Raw genomic sequence first — 18,573 nt, forward strand, 5'->3', positions numbered from 1 at the left:
AAGAGTTGAAGACACCCCCGAGGCCCCAAGCCTACAGTACGTGGGCCAGCAACCCATTGGAGGGAAGATAGAAAGTGGTTACGTGAGCAGATGTATGTATCACAGTTGATGTCTGCTGTGCTTGTAAATTAGCATTACTATTTGGTTGTGTTTTGGAGAGAAGATTAGCTCTGTAGTCTACCAAATGTTGATCAGGCTGGGATGTTCATTAAAAAAGTATGTATTCATTTTCAAGCAACACACAATGTTGTGTTGTATAAATGTTTCTGTACTAACCGAAGGAAAACTCACCGTATATAGGCCTGACGTGCCATGAAAAAAAAGACAAAGAATGAGAGAGTGATAATAAATGTGTGAACAGCTGTGGCAGACTTCTTATAAAACTTCACACAACTTGTCCTTTTTTATTTGAACTACTACTTTGGGATGCAAACACATACACAGCCACTGTGCAGCGATTGTAATTAGGCCTGAGGTCAGCAGACAGTGTGCATCAACACTTACAATAAGCTCATCAGACCTCTGCTGTCTGCTGTCTCGGCACAATGATGATAGCGACACTAAAACCTGCTCACGTACATAAACAAATGTTAAATATGCACATGCACACACTCAAGAGTAAAGTCGCAAAAATCAAGGCTGCAGGATATTGACAGAAAATATTTAGTTCTGATTAATGCACCTTAGATAACAATGCCAGTATGTGTTAACAGCTTGAGTTATGCATACTCTCTGTTTAAAAAATAAAACCATTAAATGAATACTTCCAGGAAATAAGAATGTAAATTGCAAATGTTGATTTGACGCCGTGTTTGTTTATTCCAGAGCCTCAGTTTTTCCCACATTCATGCAGTTTTTTTTGTTTTTTTTTCCCTCTGTTTTCTGTTCAGTGCTGCTACAATGATTAAGCTGAAATCAATTTAAAGGACACGCTTTTGAATGGAAGCATATGATCCAGAAGTAGGAGTTTATTCAAAGAGCTCAAACCAGGCCAAATGTTGATTTGAAAAATAAAAATGTGTATGAAAAATCTCAATTTGTTGTCATTTTTAAACATAAACGGAAAGAATGACATTCTTAAAATGTCTAATCCCTTGTTTTGTAGGGGGGTTGTTAGAGTAGATTTCTTAAAATACATACATCTTTAAAGAAAAAAAAAACACATGATCTGATGCAGCATAGGAAGGATTTGCTGATCATAATGTAGACATAGACTATCTCTGTCTTTGCACATGTATGGATATTAGAGTGGGGTTAAAGAGCTGTTATGCAGATCAGCTTTCTCCTCCTTTACCACAGTATCAGGGTCATAATTCACTGTTATAGGGAAGAACATTATTACATTCAAACTGCATCTCTGTTCAGCTCAGCTTTCCTCTGATGTGTGTATATGTGTGTATATACTGTATGTGTGTGTGTCTTTTACATCAAAGCAATAGCAGGCTATTAATAGGGCTACTAATGGACTCTAATGGTAAATAGCCACATCAGCACTCAGGTTTTTGACTGTGTGGTGAATTTATAATGGAGGGAAGTGATAACAAAACTTAAGTACCTTCTAACTCACCTTTAATTGTGGTTTAGACTGGTGCAGTATAAAGCTTTATTTGAATATGGGGACTAACAAGCTTTGTGATTCATGATAAGATCCAACTGGATCCTAAAGTGACATGCTATGAGTTACATTGTTGTAATTCTGGTGCAGCAAAGTACTATTCGCCAGCTCAGCACATAAACAAACTTAGGGGCATTAAGAGATGTGTTTCGAACCTTTATGATTAAAATATTAATAAAACTAACATAGTAGTCAGGATACATGGTTTTTATTCTGGAATAAAAACTTCAGGGCCAAAATAGGATTGTAGAGGTTGATGGTGCATTAGCTTATAACAGCCTGGCATTATACCCGGCATTTATAGCTCGGCAGCGATGTCGAGTCGCCATAGTATGCAATATAACAATAGAAGCAGATGCATGGGGAGTGATAGAGTGCAGCACATTTGTGGGAATGTTGGAGTCAGTGAATGGGTCATACAAACACATGACATGAGGCCTGGCTTCAACTTTCACTTGAGGCTAATGGTCATTGACCTGCTTGTGTAATGTCACAAATTTGCTTCGTGTTACTCATGCCATTTAAAAAAACACAACTAGTGCAACTGGGAGAGAGTGAGAAGAAAGTGGAAAAAGTCATATAAAAGCTCCACATACACACACACTCGACTGCGTCTGCACACAGCGCTGCTCTCCTATGCTGACTCAGTCAATACCGTCTCATCCCTCTAATGTTACTACCTTCAAAGGCGGCGCAGAGTTGGGATCAGTTCATTCCCCCCCATTACGCCTCTGTGGCATTCACATAACAGAACATCCTTGTAGGGATATGTCTACCATTCATCCCCCCTTTGGTTCAATGCTAAATTGTTTTATGTTTTCCATTTTTAGGTAATGCCATCCAGGCCTTTGGGAATGGGACAGATGTTGGAGTGTGGCAGCCAATGTCCCCTGTCCAGACCACCACCTCCACCACCACGCCTTACCAGAGGAAACGTGAACGCAACCCCAACACCATCGACAACCACATCAACACAGACCCTGGCATCTACCACTTCTGTGGCAACCTACAGGTAATAAAGGAACGCGCTCAAAAAACTATTTTGTTTTCTATGTGTAGAAAGTCAGTACTTGCAGAAGTTTCTGAAGTCACCAATGCTGACCTGCTGATCTCTCTTTCTTCATGTACTTGTCCATCCGTCTCAGTATCCACAGTGACTGCTCGTGTGTATAGTCATCTTACTGTTTGTCTGTTTCAGTTGCATACCTCACTGCCTTTCACTCCTCGAGGCCATGTTGTATTACTTTTTACTCTTTGTTGTGTTACTTTTTACAAGGTCCAGTTGTTTGTCAGGTTTTCTTATAAAATGAAATGTACCAAGTTAAAATACTGAAACACTTTCAAGTGAAGGTACTGTCCAGTCAATGTCTTGCATTATATTAACTATAGGATTAATGAATTTGAACTATTAAGAAGTTGTTTTATTTTAAAAAAGTGGAGCGTTTCGCTGCTTAGGACAGACATCTTTCAGGTGTTGGTGAAGACCAAAACAGTTCTTAAGGTAACTATTGGTATGGTATCTGGTTATGCACGGCAGTACATATGCATGCAGGAACTTATGTTTTATTTATTTAGTTAGTTAGTTAGTTTAGTTCGTAAAAACTGTTTTAGAGAACAAAATCATAGGAGGCCTGTGTGAGAGACATTTTGAGCAAATCCCAACATTTTTTACATCAACCTTGAAGATGTTTTTTTTTATTCACTGAACTTTACTTACATAACAGCTAAAGAGAGACAGACTTTGGATGACATTTTACAAATGGCCAACGTGGGATTCGAACCCACGGTTGCTGCAATGAAGACTAGCGTCGTGGTGATACATGGGATGTGTGATATAATCGCTTGGCTTTCGATGCTCCAACAAAGACAACTTTTAATGACATTTTCCCCAAAATAGTTTACTGAAACTCCCTTCAAATAATTCCATGTATGATTCAGTATTCTACTCTTGGTATATATCTTGCTTTCAGTATAGTGTCATCACCTGATCTGAATTTATATGTACCTATATGTGGGGGGTTTTTTCCTCTATGCCCAAGAAAACTGTCAAACTGTATTTCTCAGTTGGAGCGGCACCTCCTGCTCCACAGGAACAAAATATATCAGGCTGATGAAACAGACGGATCACAAGCAGCAATCCTGAACACAGAGGATGGGCTCCTCCTGGGTCAGAGAGGAAGTGGGGATAATACTGTCATTACCTGAAGTGATGACTGTTGCTCAGAGAACCATTTTCTAATATGATAACACTGCAACCTGATGGAGAATCATCAATTCACTCAAGCTATTCTTTACCCTTGTTGACAGAAAATCATCGTGCAATTTGAAACTCACTTTGCTGCAGTCTATCGATATCATTGTTGTTGTTGGGTTGTTGTTTTTTTTAATTGTTTTTAAAAAGTTGTGTAAAATATTGTCTCTCCTAAGGCTTGAAGGTCCTGATCCCAAAATATCAAAATAGATAAACCATCACTTTGTGTTTCCTCACAAAACAAAAGTGATGTTATGACATGTCCATTTCTTTCTTTCATTCTTTCTTTGTTTTAGTCTCCATCTGCTAAAGGTAATAACAGTCTCCTAAGCTTCTGATGTCATCACTTTTGTCTCCATCATTAGGGCTTTTGAGAAGAACAGCCTCTTCATATCCCCTTCCCTCAACTCAAAATCAACTCAAAGATGCTGAAATGGGGGAAATATAGAATGTGAAAGTAATTATCAGCGCGTTAATCACTTTTACAACCTGTTTTACACAAGATATTGTCAGTTTATCCCTTCTTAAAACGCTGATTTTTAATTAGCATTCAAGTTGAAGTTGGGGTCAGTTGAGAAAAATTAATTGGGCACCTGAATGAAACCTAAAGATTAAAGCCAAGTATAAGTAATTAGTGGCCTGGGTAACCCCTTTGATTAGATTTGGATCACAGCTTGTGCCTCTATCCAAGACTGGTTTAGGAAAAACAAAGATAGAATTTAATTGGATTGCCCGACACACACACACACACACACAAACACACACACACACACACACACACACACACACACACAAACACACAAACATGTAGTTGCACCGTCCTGCAAGTTTACTTCCAACAGCCAGTTATTGTGGATAGATGCGTTAACACATTCACTTGTGCACACACAAATACACACAGATGCTGCTCTCACTTACGGACACACAGTCTGCACTGATAATGAGCTGTGCTGGTGTACTGGTGCGTTTGTGCTGTTGGCACTGTTCTGATAGCATGTCAAGTACAAGTTAATGAGAGAGTTGTGTTAAACCACTTTTCTAGTGTGTGTGTGTGTGTGTGTGTGTGTGTGTGTGTGTGTGTGTGTGTGTGTGTGTGTGTGTGTGTGTGTGTGTGTGTGTGTGTGTGTGTGTGTGTGCGTGCGAGTATCAAGGCAGGCTACACTGTTGTAATGACACACTCATGGGACCCTCCTATGAGAAACACCCCGTCCACACACAAACACACTCTCTCCATTGATCTCCCTCTTGTTCAAACAAACTTACACACAGAAACACACACGTGCAAAACGATACCCATTAACCGGTGACTCAAAACCTCTCCACTTCCAGTAAACGACAGCTCAACAACACTTACAGTGGTGCATTTACATCTACTAAAAACGAAAAAGAATCAAAGGTTCTGGACTGAAAAATGAAAGGTGGAAAGCTTGAAAATTGGATCAAATTTTGATTCCTTTATGCAGTTCAGACAACACAAGAAAGGTGCTCTCTCTCTCCCCCCCCCCCCGGTAAGCCTATAAGACTAAATGAGAGGAGATCTGGTTGATGGTTTGGTCACAAATACCTGCAGTTCTTACACTTTGCAGCCATGCTATCTAAAAAGCTACAGGCATGAATAGGTTAGTCTATTGGGTGATTGGCTGAAGGGTTTAACCTGCATATCTCAACTTCACATTAAAAAGGTCATGATGAAATCTGGGGCAAATTAACTTGGTCCCCTGAGGATGGATCCTGCCGACTTAGGTAATCCCAATTTTTTATATTCCACAAACACTGTTTTTTTCCCACCTCAAAGGGAACATGCCAGAGTTCAAACAAAAGCATCCATTTGGACACACCTTTTATAGCCGAGGGTTGGATTTGTGGCTTTCACACCAGATTGAATCCAACTGTGCAAATGAATTCCTTGGTTTATTTTTATTAGGAGTGTAAAAAAGCACCCTTAGCCTTGCTTAGATTTTCTCTGTTTTGCCTTTTGTTATGTGAACTAACAGTCAGTGAGAATAATCGGTCTACATAACCCCCCCCCCCCCCCCCCCCCCCCCCGCCTCCCTTGAGGTTTTAGTGGAGATTAAAACACCAGAATGACTGCACTACCTTCATATCACACAACAGACAAAGCAGAGCCCACAGCATACCCAACACGAATAATACAACATATACACACGTGCCAAAACAGAGAGGCAGACATACATAAACAGTGAGTTTGTGAGCGCTCTGGGCAACTTGAGTCTGTTCTTTGAAATGCAGTTGACTCTAAAGCGAGTAGTACATGCCCTGGACAAATATGGAAATCTACCACATGCTAATGTGACTTTTAGAAAAGGCAGGTATTAGGCAAATACAGAACAGGCAAACACAAGGCAGGAATATGTATTTGAATACTTTGAAATCCAAATCTTTTTGAGTTTTCACTAAGCTAATATAAGAGAAAGAAAGAAGTGTACCAACTGCAGTAAGAAGAAAAAATTGTCCGTACACTGTTCAGCTCCAAGCAGGCAATTGTAACCAGGGCAATGTTTCACTCTGCAAGTTCTGTTATTCAATATCAAACAATACTTATAGGGCATTCAAAAGCTTTTATTGTTGTCTTGCTTTACATTTTAAGCAAGGTGTTTTTGGTGTGGTCTGCATGAGAGAAAGGTTCAGTTTTAACTTTACTACAAAAAATATTAAAACAATTATATCTTACCATGCACATAGTTTGGGCTTTATTTTTTAAAGTTCTAAGATGCTGTACTGTATCAAATTAGATAGGGCCAAAGAAAGTGATGTCTCAAAGACCTGTTTGGTGAGATAAAAGTAAAAGGATGTTTATGTCTATACAGTTTGAGATGTATGTAGGGAAACAGTCAGATCACTGATGTTGATGGTTTGGAATCAAACTCAAATTACCAGCTTAATCAAAGCACTCACAAGAGGAATGCCAAGGATTTAGTACTTACAGTAGTTACGCATGCTGGTCTACAATGTTCTGAAAACCTCCCTGCTTACTACGATGTTGCTACATGAGATGATGTGTATGTTATAACTGAGTCCTGGATGTAACAGAGCTGCTGTGTGTGTCTTGAACCTAGCCACTTAAGAATCATTTACATTTAGATACATGTTTTTTTTTTCAGAAATGTTGGTATTTCCAAAGTATAACAGCTCTGGTCTTATCTCGCAGTATGTTTGGCAATTCCATGACCCGTATTTGGATGGTACATTATTGCACTGATATTAGCAAGACAGAAACTTGCAGTGTTATGTTCTAAATGCTTTTGAAAAGGGTTGACATTAGAGATGAAACAGTCTAAACAAATGCATTGGCAGATGGAGCCCAACTTTAAAATGTATTCTACTTTTCTGAAGTCACTTTTTGCAATAAAAAATTCGGAATGTTTCGTTGTTGTCCTGCCCTCAGGATTACACGCTACAAACACCAAGCTGTAGACGTTTGTTGTCATTAGGATCTCTTAGTGTTTCTATCCGAGATGGAGAAATGTTTCAAACTTTTAATGCATCTTCAACGACAGTGAACACAGATGGGACCTCATTGTGCAACCCAAACTGATGTAAGATGTGTTTAATCATCATATGTGTAACAATAGCTTTACAAAGCCACTTTTTGTTTTTGGATAGCATGATTTGGATTCTTGGTTTGTTCTTTCTTCGGTCTTTGCATTATCAGCATGATTTATAAACATCATTTCATCTGAACCTGACTTTACTTTCCATTAAGTACTGAAGAAAATCTGTAATAACATCAAAAAAGGCTTCTTACTTTATATATTCTAACTGTGCATGCTATATGCTGTAAATCTCAAGTAGGATTTCACAGTACATTATCCTGGAGCCATTTATTATTTTGCCAAAGTGCAAACCTACATACACACGCTAAAATAGCCAGAAGGCAAAACTGAAGTAACACTCACATACAGCATTCATCCTGAAGAGACTAAAACACAGACAATGTCTATCTTTGGCCTGAAATGCACTAAATGTACAAAATCTTCATCTTGCAATCAGATGACAGAAATATGTTCAGCTGCTAATTACAACAGCTGTGATGCAAAAAAAACAAACAAAAAAACAAATCAACTCAACAACGAGCAGCATGAGCAAACATCACTTCTCACATGTTTAAAATGTACCTAAGCAACATGAACACAGAGAGCCAAAGTAATGTGTCACTGAATAAATGTCACATCTATTTGTCTTTTTCGGTTCATAACGTGTAATGAATTGCAGGCACATACAATAATTTAAACACGAGTTATAAGGTCATTGTTATAGTTGCAGCTTTTTAATAAGATCTTGTGAGCTTGATGTAAATAGCTAAGTCTGAGGTTTAAAATTAATTAACTTTACCTTGCTTCAAAGTGATCATTCTTTTTGTGTCCCATGGTTATTTTATTGGCTTTTTTATCACTTTGCCTTCCTCTTCAAGCAGGCTGCAACTTCTTTCTGTGTTTTTATGGTAGCCCAGACTGGACAATTCAAAGCAAACTTGCAAACTTTGACTGTCCTCCTACATTCCAGGAAGAGGGTGAGGGGTTTTAAGAAGTTTGTGAACCGTAATCTCCATATTTCACAAACTCCGACGCAGTGTCCCTCAAGCCAAATGTTTAACTACCTTACCTCCACCAAAAACACGATCCATCCACGATTACAATGTTTATGTTTGAGGGTGAAATTTTAACTCTGAACCTCAACACCTGCGATTTGCCCATGTATAGAAAACATGTTTTGCTTGTGGAAATGCAGAATATGGAATTTGAAAATAACTGAGCAAATTAAAAAAAGGTTTTTAGATAAATGACTTAAGCATCTGATCAGTTAGTTTTCTTCATTTCAAGTGTAAACTCTTGATGTAAACTCTTGATGTGACTCGTATTTAACAAAAAACAAAAGTCATGTTCCTGGGCCAGTGGTAAAAATAGTGGAGCCAATGATCTTGAGAAATTAGCAAATGTAACTTTATGGCACTCCTTCACATCACTGACACGTTTTTGTATCTGCTCTATCCAATGTCTAAATCAAAAAGCCAAAACAATTATTTAAAAAAAAGGAGGTTTGCATATTTATTCCGGAAAATACAAAAAAAACAAAAACTAATCACGCCTGTTGTCACATAACAGCTTCTACTTAGAGAAAACAGTGTGTTAGAGAGCAACAGAATCAAAGACAGTGTGTTTGAGCAGGCAGCAACAACTGAATGATAAATGTGAGATGAAATCACAGTCCAGGTTTGACTGTCCCTCTGTGCTTAGTCACACTCTTCCTCTCCTGTTAGTGAAAATATCAGAAGCTTTAAAGGTTTTACGGGCTCTCAGGGTAAACACTCCGAGGTTATTGTAGTGTTTCCAATTTAGCTTGAGCTTCCAATCTGCTTTTATGATCAGATGAGCACAAAGCGTTCATAAATGTAGCAACTGAATGTGATGGTTATTCGAAGTGTAGTCACAGTGTTTGAACACTGATGTCAATTGTTTGTGTCTGTTGTTTAAATGTATTGACAGATTATTTTCAGTGTAATGAGATTACAGATTGTTTCATCGATTGTTGAGCACAGTAAATTAATTACTGCAGATCCTCTGTCGACTTTCACTTCAGTCTTTGTGTAAAAGCTGCAATAGGACTGAACATTATGTTTGGTTGTGAGGTAACATTTCAACTTCTAAATGTAAACCTCAAATGTAATTAAGATGCTTATTAACATGTTTTTTTGATGATAATGATGTTCTTTTTATCTCTCTGTTGCAGGCTCAGAAATTAAAGTCAAACTCAACTGTTGATGGTGTTCTTTGTGTGGTAAGTTTTCACATAATTCCAATATTTTCAGGAATTAATAACAAATATCAAGGGATATTCTACTTCCAATTAAATGTGGTTGTCTGGAAGCAGCTGCATGACTTCCAGCAGGACAGGGTAAAATAATAATAAAATAATTGTTGGATAATCATAACTAACTCAAGGTTAGGCGAAAAGCAGAACGAGTGTCAAATAGCAGGTTTACAGTCTTACCACGTTGGTAGAAATAGTTGCTTGATTGTACTTTTTCCTGAAGGCTTTCTCATCAGTTGCTCAAGTGTAAACCTGTCCTCAACCTTTTTCTTAAACTATCTTCTAACATAAAAGTTTCATATTGTTAAAAGCTACCTGTTGTCATAAAAAAGCAAACTTTCATATAAAATATGCAAAGATTGGGTATAAAAGCAGACATAGCCCCTTGGTTTCAAAAGTGAAGCCAAAACAGAGCCAACTTAAACCTCCTTCCTTTTAATGGCCAGCACGACTGGAGGATTTATGAAGATGTCCAACTATGTTTTGTCAACCGGTACAGGACCTAGTTATCGCTTGCTTTATCACCTCAGTGAACATTTCCCTGAATATGTTTTTGGTTTATCACTAGTTTTGAATCTTCCTTAAACTGCATTTTGTAAAGGATGGTTCCATGACAAAAATGCCAAACTTGTGGCTTACAGTAGCCCGTACTGTGATTGGTGTCACAGTTGCTATGCCAACTTCTTAAATGCAAGCTATGATTCAAAATTGTTGTCTAAATTGTTGTTTTTTATTTAGCACATTTCAGTAACAAGTCAATCAAAGTGCTGCAGATTTCAGAGAGTTTGTAAATACTGTATGGAGCATAAACACTGAATGCTTCTTCTCCATGTGTGCTTCTGACTCTGGAGAGAGAAGCTACTGTACCGTTCTGTAAGTGGTCTGGATGGTTCAAACCAGATCAAAAGGTTTCTATACAGGAATACACTTTAAAGACTTCCGAGCTGGAGTGTTGCGCTTCTTGGTCATAGCAGAAGCCTTCTGAAAAATCTACAGTTGTCTGTTTAATCTTTTAGGAATACCTGTAAATACACTGTTACAGTTATTGAGTCTACTGACAACATATGCATGGAAAAGATTTGCCAGGTACTGAGACCTTGGTAAATTAAGTGTTAATATGTTCTTTAGTTGATAGTTGGCAGAATTGGTAATTGTCTTTATGTGGCTCTTGAAATTTAGATCAGAGTCCTTAATGACACCAACATGTCTTTGTCAGTGATTCTTTTAAGATGCATGCTAACTTGTATTCCCTTCTCCTTGGCCCCTGCTTCTTTTTGTAATTGAAAAAAAACAAATATGGCACAGCCGCTCAATGATTTACTGAGTGGTTGTATTCGGCCAATGTGACTTGGGACTGTTTTTGAAAAAAAAAAATCTGCCACTGGGGAGCATGCAGGTGTTTAACAGGAGAAGATTGAGCCTCAGGGAACTCCACATGTAACTCCACAAGTCATGCTGCGTGCAATGGGGGATGGTGGCGGTCAGCTTGCAGTCACAACAGCACATGTCTTCGCATTTTATATTGCTATATTAGTCACACCTGTATATCATTTGCAGCCAACTTTGAGATTAGAAAGATGTAATATTTGCATACATTTGAAAGTAAATTATATTTATTTTATATTTATTTTATATTTTATATTTAGAAAGCTTTATCTCACTGTATTATATTTCTCTGTAACGTAGGAAATTGAATTTCTTGCCTTTAATAATGGTAGCTCAGTTTTTTTTTCTGGAGCCCTAAAAAAAGTACTAGTATAATATTATAGGCTTGCAATGACTGGCCGACTCAAGGCTTACACTTACACAGGACTATGAAATCTGAAGTTGCATTTAAAAGAATAAATTCTTCAATGAAATATCACTGCATGTAAAAAGTCGTCCGAATCTTTTTGGGGTGATGACTTCTTAAGCTCTCTCACCTGCGTTTGTCAGAAAACAATTTTATTCATGACCACAAGGCAATTTTCAAAATTACAAAATAATCACAAACTGTTATCCACACTTGCTGTTTCAAGTCTCTGACCTCCCACAGAGAGTGATTGCCAGGGCAATCCTTCCTGCCTCCTTTTTAAACTCCTGCTCTTTGTAGTTCCTTTGAGGCTGGAAGAGGATTGTTGCTTATCTACTGGCTTTTAAAGTTCACAGTAAATGTCATTGTACAATAATAAGGCCCTGTTATGCACTGGACTGACATTTAATAGAGGCAGGGACAGGTCTGGAGGAAATGACCCGGCCATTAGCTTACAGCTATATTAGCAAGCCAAATACTCGTAATGAAGCTCTGTATAAACACTTGTGCAAATGTGCATATAGACAAATACAAAAAAAGATGAATATATTGAAGCGTTTTTACAGGTATAGCCTTAAATTAGAAAGACTTTTTGCCTTAAGGGTTACCAATCTTTTTATAGATGAATAAAACTGAATCCTCGTGGCAATAACGACTTAGTCCCTTTTTTTGTAATTACTAGATTTTCCTCACTTTGTTTGTTATCAAGTTGTCATTGATTTTGCCAAAATCAGATTTGGATATGATCAAGAGGTTCCTGCCAGAGCCGAGACATGACTGAACATCATCCTTATCCCACAATCTGACTTTCCGAGCAGGCAAATAAGTGATAAAAATGTTTGTCTCCGAATATACAATGTTTCCAAGATGACTTCTGGTTAATTGTATTTGGATAATTATTATGTAGACTTTAGACTTTATTGTCCCCGAGGGGAAATTCTTTTTCACCAAAAAAACAGTACAGTTTAAGGGCTGCGCGCCGACAGGGAGCGACAGAGAAACATACATGGGGGACAACAGGACATACAGTGCGTTTGGTTATGAGGGGATCGGGGAATGAAACTGAGGTGGATCTGTGTCATGCATTTTATTGAGGGCACCAGGCTTTTGCTGTGTCGCGCCCTCCTGCACAACAGGGACCTGTATCTGCGTCCAGATTGCATGATAGCTTAGCTTTGTATGCTTTAAGGTCAGATCACACAGCACTATACATCAAATCCATATATTTGGATAGATAGATGTGTATTTCTAAATAAAAAAATAAGTTGTTTTTTTTGGTTTTTTTAGATTCACTGTGGTGAATAATCTGCAGCACAGCTGCCGGGCAATGTGATGATTAGTTCTTCTAGACTTATCTCTAATCCTGACTCACTTATCCTTGAATGTTAAGATTCCTATTCGTCATGATTTTTGAACAGAATTAAAATGACAGAGATCAGTACACCAAAACTGGCGTCCCTTTTTAAATGCCAAACATTAACCAATATGCTGGTTGGATTTAATTTAAATCAAAGTTCGGAATGGTAGAACTCCATGGCTTCACTGTGGTATTTGATTGAAGAAATGAAAGAATAAGAGAACTGAAAAAAGTTGTCATGTTGCCAATTAAGCCAAGGTTAAATTAAACTTTCTCAGTAGGTCATTGTTCACATGGCTTAAAATGAAATCTTTCCTTCTGCTACAAATCGTTGTATGTTTTCCACAGTTTGTACTGTATTTCTTCTACATTTTATGTTCTACTACCAAAATAAGATCAACATCAGTACTCAACAACATTTGTAGTGTGCAGTGCTTAAAGAATAATAAGGATGAACCAATTCTACCTCCTTTTTGATTTCTTACTAACACTGATAACAAACTGGAATATGTCTTATGGAACTCTTTGACTTTAACAAATCTTTCCCTCTTATCCCTCTGTCCCAGGACCCTCAGATAGACGGTCCTAGCACATCCAATGCCATCCTGAGGGACTCTGCTGTCTCCAGACGGCCTGCAGACCTGGCCTCTCTGCTGCCCCCTCTGCTTTCGCTGTGGTACTGCAGCATGCATGCGCTAACCACGCTGGGCGTCTTGTAGCCTCGCTGCATCACAGCAACAAGCTCAAACGGACTGATAGACACACATTTGTATAAAAGAAAAAGCAAAAGAAGAAATTATATCCTTACTTTTCAGTAATACCTCTCTCTTTTGATTCCAACTTTTGTTTTTGTTTTTATGGATTTTTGAGAAGCTGTTTTATGTTTTGTCTTTTTTTTTCCTTTGCAATGCAGCTTTGTGCTTAAACAGTGATCTTCTCTACTTGTTAACTCAGTTTTGCTGTGTGTCCCCTGTGGGTTTGGTGAATAAAATCATGGATTTTAGAGCTTATGTGTCAGGCAGAAATGGGGAAAGGACTACATTCCAAAAAAACACAGCTGGTGGCTGTTGGAAAGGTACACAGAAAATGTAACCGAGCATAGATTTTTAAAGTTTCCATCCTCGTCTGTCTGTGTGTTGAGGCTAAAGATGGGATCTATTGCTTAAAGTCACAGTCAGTTCAGTAACGGCTACATGTTATCACTTGGGCAGCCTTTTTGGTGTTATTTAGTCTTCTCTGTGGTTAGTGTATGTTTTGATAATGACGTAATCTGGTGTTTTCCATTTTTATGAAAGGTTGTGGATATATACAGTAATTTACAAAGAAAGTCAATTGAAAGCCATGTTTTTTTCAAGGGGGAACACCAATGAGCCAAACCATCTGAGAAGTAAGAACACGTGCGCCCAAAATGTCTTTACTGAACACACATTGCCACCACCGGCAAAAGCACACAAGCAAAGACCCACTTACACACACTGCACATATTCACACATTCAGACTAAAACACACACAGCGCCAGGCTTTTAGCATACTTTTTTTTTTTTTTTCTTCTTACACCTTGTTATTGCAAACAGAGTGATACACAGAGATCACAGAAAATTAGCTCATATGCTGCTGTGGAAATCCACTCATTGGTGATTGTACATACTTGTAATTGTTAGACATCAAAGCCATGTTCCACGTTTCTCTTTGGAACGCTGTTAAAGTGTCACCTGAAGGATTTTCTGTCATCTTATTTTTTTTGTTTGTTTTGATGTACTTTGCTGCACTGTATCCACAAAAAACAAGAGCAGATGAAAGAAAAACAAGCTAACTGTTGTAAAGTTACTTACACCTCCATTGCTCCAAACCTTTTTTTTTGTCAGTTCAGTGTTACCATCTATTGCCTCAGTCTTGAAACTGTCAACAAATGTTTTGCAAGAGTTTGAGCGCCTAAAATTGACATTTGCTAAGCCCCACTCCTACCCCCAATTGCTGCAATTACAACCAGAGACAGGCAGGCTTGAAATTGGTAATGTTTTAAACATTGGCCTTTAAAAGACAAAAGAGGGGGAATTGCTTCTTGTTACTTTATTTAACATTATTTCGATTTTCGCAGTATTAAACTTGCCGTGTTTCAACTCCAGCTTATGAAGTCATGTATGTGTTGAAAGAAAACCTTCTTCACCTGAGTTTGTATGGTTTACAGGCTACTCAGTAAAAGACATGTAATTTCACGAATTTGTCCCCTGCAATACACCCCTCCAGTGAGTATGATAAAAGGGCTTTTGTTACATATTTGATGGCTGAGTTATGTCAAATAGCATATCCTGCTGATTCAGACCGTGTTTAATATGTTCCATTTGAACTCAAAGACTGAAATTCCTGATACATCATCAGGAATGCCCCCTGAAGTTTGCAACTAAAGCTAACACGGTACATCCCATTTCATGGAAACCACCCTTTGAGCCGGAATAAATGCATAAACTCTTGTTGATCAACTAACACTTCAATTAAGTTTCAGTTGAACACTTAACACATAATTTGGGGGTTTAGCAACTGATCAAGTAACCAACAAACTCTGGACAGTATGTGACATGTGGCTTTTGTAGTGTATGCAAATCATCAAACCATTTTATGTCTTCTCCCAAGGATTGCAGGGAAAATAAAAGGCCACAGCAGTGTTTCAGTAAACATGTGCCATCCATTTTCTTTAGCTTTTCAAATAGAGGCATACAGTTCTCAAATCTCCCATCTGTGAATACGTGCTTTGTATTTCTACAGACTTCTATAGAACATAATCAAGACGTTTACATACTGTACATCACTGTGGCATGTTCAACAGAGTTACTTTAGCCATTTGGACATTGGCAGAAGCATATACAATACGCTGCTCGGGTTTTATGTAGCTTCTCAAACATGATAAATGTATAGTAATACCTAAATGTTATATACCGAGCATAAACATGGTATATGCACTGTATGTACTTGGCTGAAACTATAAATTGGATAGATAAATGTCTGATGATATTCTATTCCAGAGCATTGTGAGCTATTTTGACATTCAGATACAACATGAAGTACATTGAATAAGCAAGATTATTGTTTTTTTTATATTGTGTATATTTCTCCCTTGTATGTACATGATTATGGAATATTATTGCATCTGAGAAAGAGGATATCAAAGTAACAGTTCTACTGTAGTTAAATAATCCCATTGATGACATTGCTTAAATAAAATATTTTGTTTTTAGCTAAGATTGGAGCATATTTTTATATATTTTGTTTTTACCAATTTTTGCTTTTTGGATGAGTTAAATTGAAACATTACCCTAACCCCAGCCCTACTGTTGATCATTTCAAAGTGTTCAACTTCTCTAAGACTGCCCAGAGCAGTTACCAAAAGGATTTTGGCCTTATTGCTGAAATAGATTTGGGGACAATAACTTAAATTTAGGAAAACAAGAAAATGGTCATTGCATGGTGATTGGGAAGTCACAGTATGGTACCGATAAAGGCTTTTTATTGTGTTTGACAAAAAGAGGGTCAGTCATTTGCAGATAAACATAAGGGAAATGTAACAAGCAGCATACCTGGTATGGATTCAATTTCACACATTTATGTTTTACAGAGCATCAAATAATTGTATACATGATCCTGAAGTCATATTTTTTGGCTCTGGAATATGAGTATATGTGTATGGAGGTGGTTCAGTAGTTCAATTTACTTTGATGAGCCTCAAAAATTTACTTTGAAGAGCCTTAAAGTGGGGTTCACTTCTAGCTGATAGGGATAATATAGGCCAAACGTTAAAGATATTATATAATGTCTGCTGACCATCTCCATCCCACATGTTGTTTAAAAATACCAAAAATGGATTTTTGGAGATTCACAGTCACTCAGATATCCGGAATCATTAACTTCTTAGCTTGTGAAAATGTAAAATCTATTGTACAAAAGTTATGATTAAAACTGTTAAATCATCCAATCTGTTTTTAATTTGTGTTATTTTATTTAACAATGTTGAAAAGAAACCATCATACAAGCAGACAATCACATGGAAAAGGTGTAGAAAGGTGTCATAAGAGATTTAAGGGAGTTCGAAGTTGTCCTGGTAAGCTAAAGGAATCAAAGGCCAAGAGGAAGAGAACAGATAAAAGATAGAGTCCTCCTGTAGCTTTGGCTTAAGGGGGAGGGATGGATGTGGGTCACTTGTAGAAGGGGACAACTCTCAACTGGAAAAGTTGGGGGTTCAATTCTCAGCTCCATCAGCCATGAGTTTTTAACTGGGCAAGACACTTAACCCAAAGTTACTCCTGTGGGGGCATATACAGTAAACGTGTATGAATGGGATTATCATTAGTGTGTGAAGAGTTGTGGATTGGTAGTCAAGTTCTAGGGGTGTAAAAATGCTCAAAGTAGTCAGAAAACTAGAAAAGTTTGATATAAGCTCATGTCAAATGACCATGTACCAATCCAGTTACCCTAACACTTTGGTGAAGTCCAGTGCTCAATGCAAAGAAAAAAAGGTAAGCTGCCATAGGTTGAGTCTGCTCTTAATATAAAACAATAGATTCATGTTTCAAAATAATCAACCAAATCATACTTGCAGATCCTTTGCTAAACAAGTTTTAACACTTGTTTTTCTCCTGACGATCTGTAATACATGTGAGGAGACATTTTATTTTATTTATAAAATGGTAAGAATACGCTTACTTACTGGACATATATTATAATACATCAGACGCTTTAGATGCAGAGACTATATCAATGTTATACAAATGTGTCTTTCCAATAACTGATAAGACATTGAATGGTGTTTTGATGTGATTCTATCTGTGCTGCTAAAATCAACCTACAGTCACATCAGGTCTCTTAGAAAATAAATATTTACCCATCCATTTGATCCTAAGGGATATATGCTTATTAAGAGTTACAGTCCTGTAGCTTAAGACCAATGATGATGATTCAATGCATAGCAAGCTAAATCAACGACAGCCATGGAGCTGCAACTAGCAGGTGCATGCTGAGCCTGACTTTAGCACTCAATGGTGGATCTTTGAGCTGCCACTTCTACCTGCAGTGATACCTACTAAGACTCATACTAAAACAGCACCTGCAGCCACAGCTGAGATCTCATTCTCAACTCATTAATATTCCAAAGTGTTTAAAGAGCACAGCAGAACAAAGTGTATAACTGTATGTGTTACATAAAGACTGAGAGCGAGCAAGCTAATAAGGCTAACCCTGAGGCAGACTGTGGAGGACCTCACTGTGTAGAAGCTTCCGGGACCCTGTTTAGGCAAGTGAATACAATTACGAACTCATATGGATTCTCAATCTTCACACATTATCTTTGAAAACGGCTTTGAGTACAGCTTTTTTATTTTTTTTTGCTGAAAAGTGTTTGTGAGGTCTTATGCAGGTTGCATGTGATCTTTCTATTCTTGTCAGCTGTTTTACTTTGCCATTGGTTTTTTTTTTTAAATGTTCTGGTTTATTTGATTTATGTTTCATTAATATTTTCCTAAAAAATCATGGGTCATGAGTCTTTCTTAAAAAAAAAAACAACAGCATGTTCTTACAACTTCTCACATGGGGGGGTCAAGGAAAACATTATTAAAAAGATCAAACATTACAATAACTAAGTTAAAAGATAGATCCTATTTAAAGTAAAATACACACAAATAGGCTAATGCTGTAAGGCCTGGTTACAGAGTTGTATCAGCGATCAATGTGCATTCTCCCTT

The 18,573-nt window shown here is 37.6% G+C and overlaps 1 protein-coding gene across 3 annotated transcripts in view; it reads left to right on the forward strand.

The window, feature by feature from the left end:
- The window catches only part of gfra1a (gdnf family receptor alpha 1a), a 90,664-nt gene extending 75,695 nt beyond the window's left edge, over window positions 1-14,969 (forward strand). For all 3 annotated transcript variants that reach the window (XM_079362635.1, XM_079362634.1, XM_079362636.1), the window contains 3 exons: window positions 2,446-2,627; window positions 9,615-9,662; window positions 13,411-14,969. In XM_079362635.1, the coding sequence (XP_079218761.1) occupies window positions 2,446-2,627; window positions 9,615-9,662; window positions 13,411-13,563 (383 nt within the window). In that variant the 3' untranslated portion in view covers window positions 13,564-14,969. The remainder of the gene's footprint in view (window positions 1-2,445; window positions 2,628-9,614; window positions 9,663-13,410) is intronic.
- The last annotated feature ends 3,604 nt before the right edge of the window (window positions 14,970-18,573 follow it).

This window comes from Symphodus melops (genome assembly GCF_947650265.1).
Source record: "Symphodus melops genome assembly, chromosome: 15".
NCBI lineage: Eukaryota > Metazoa > Chordata > Actinopteri > Labriformes > Labridae > Symphodus > Symphodus melops.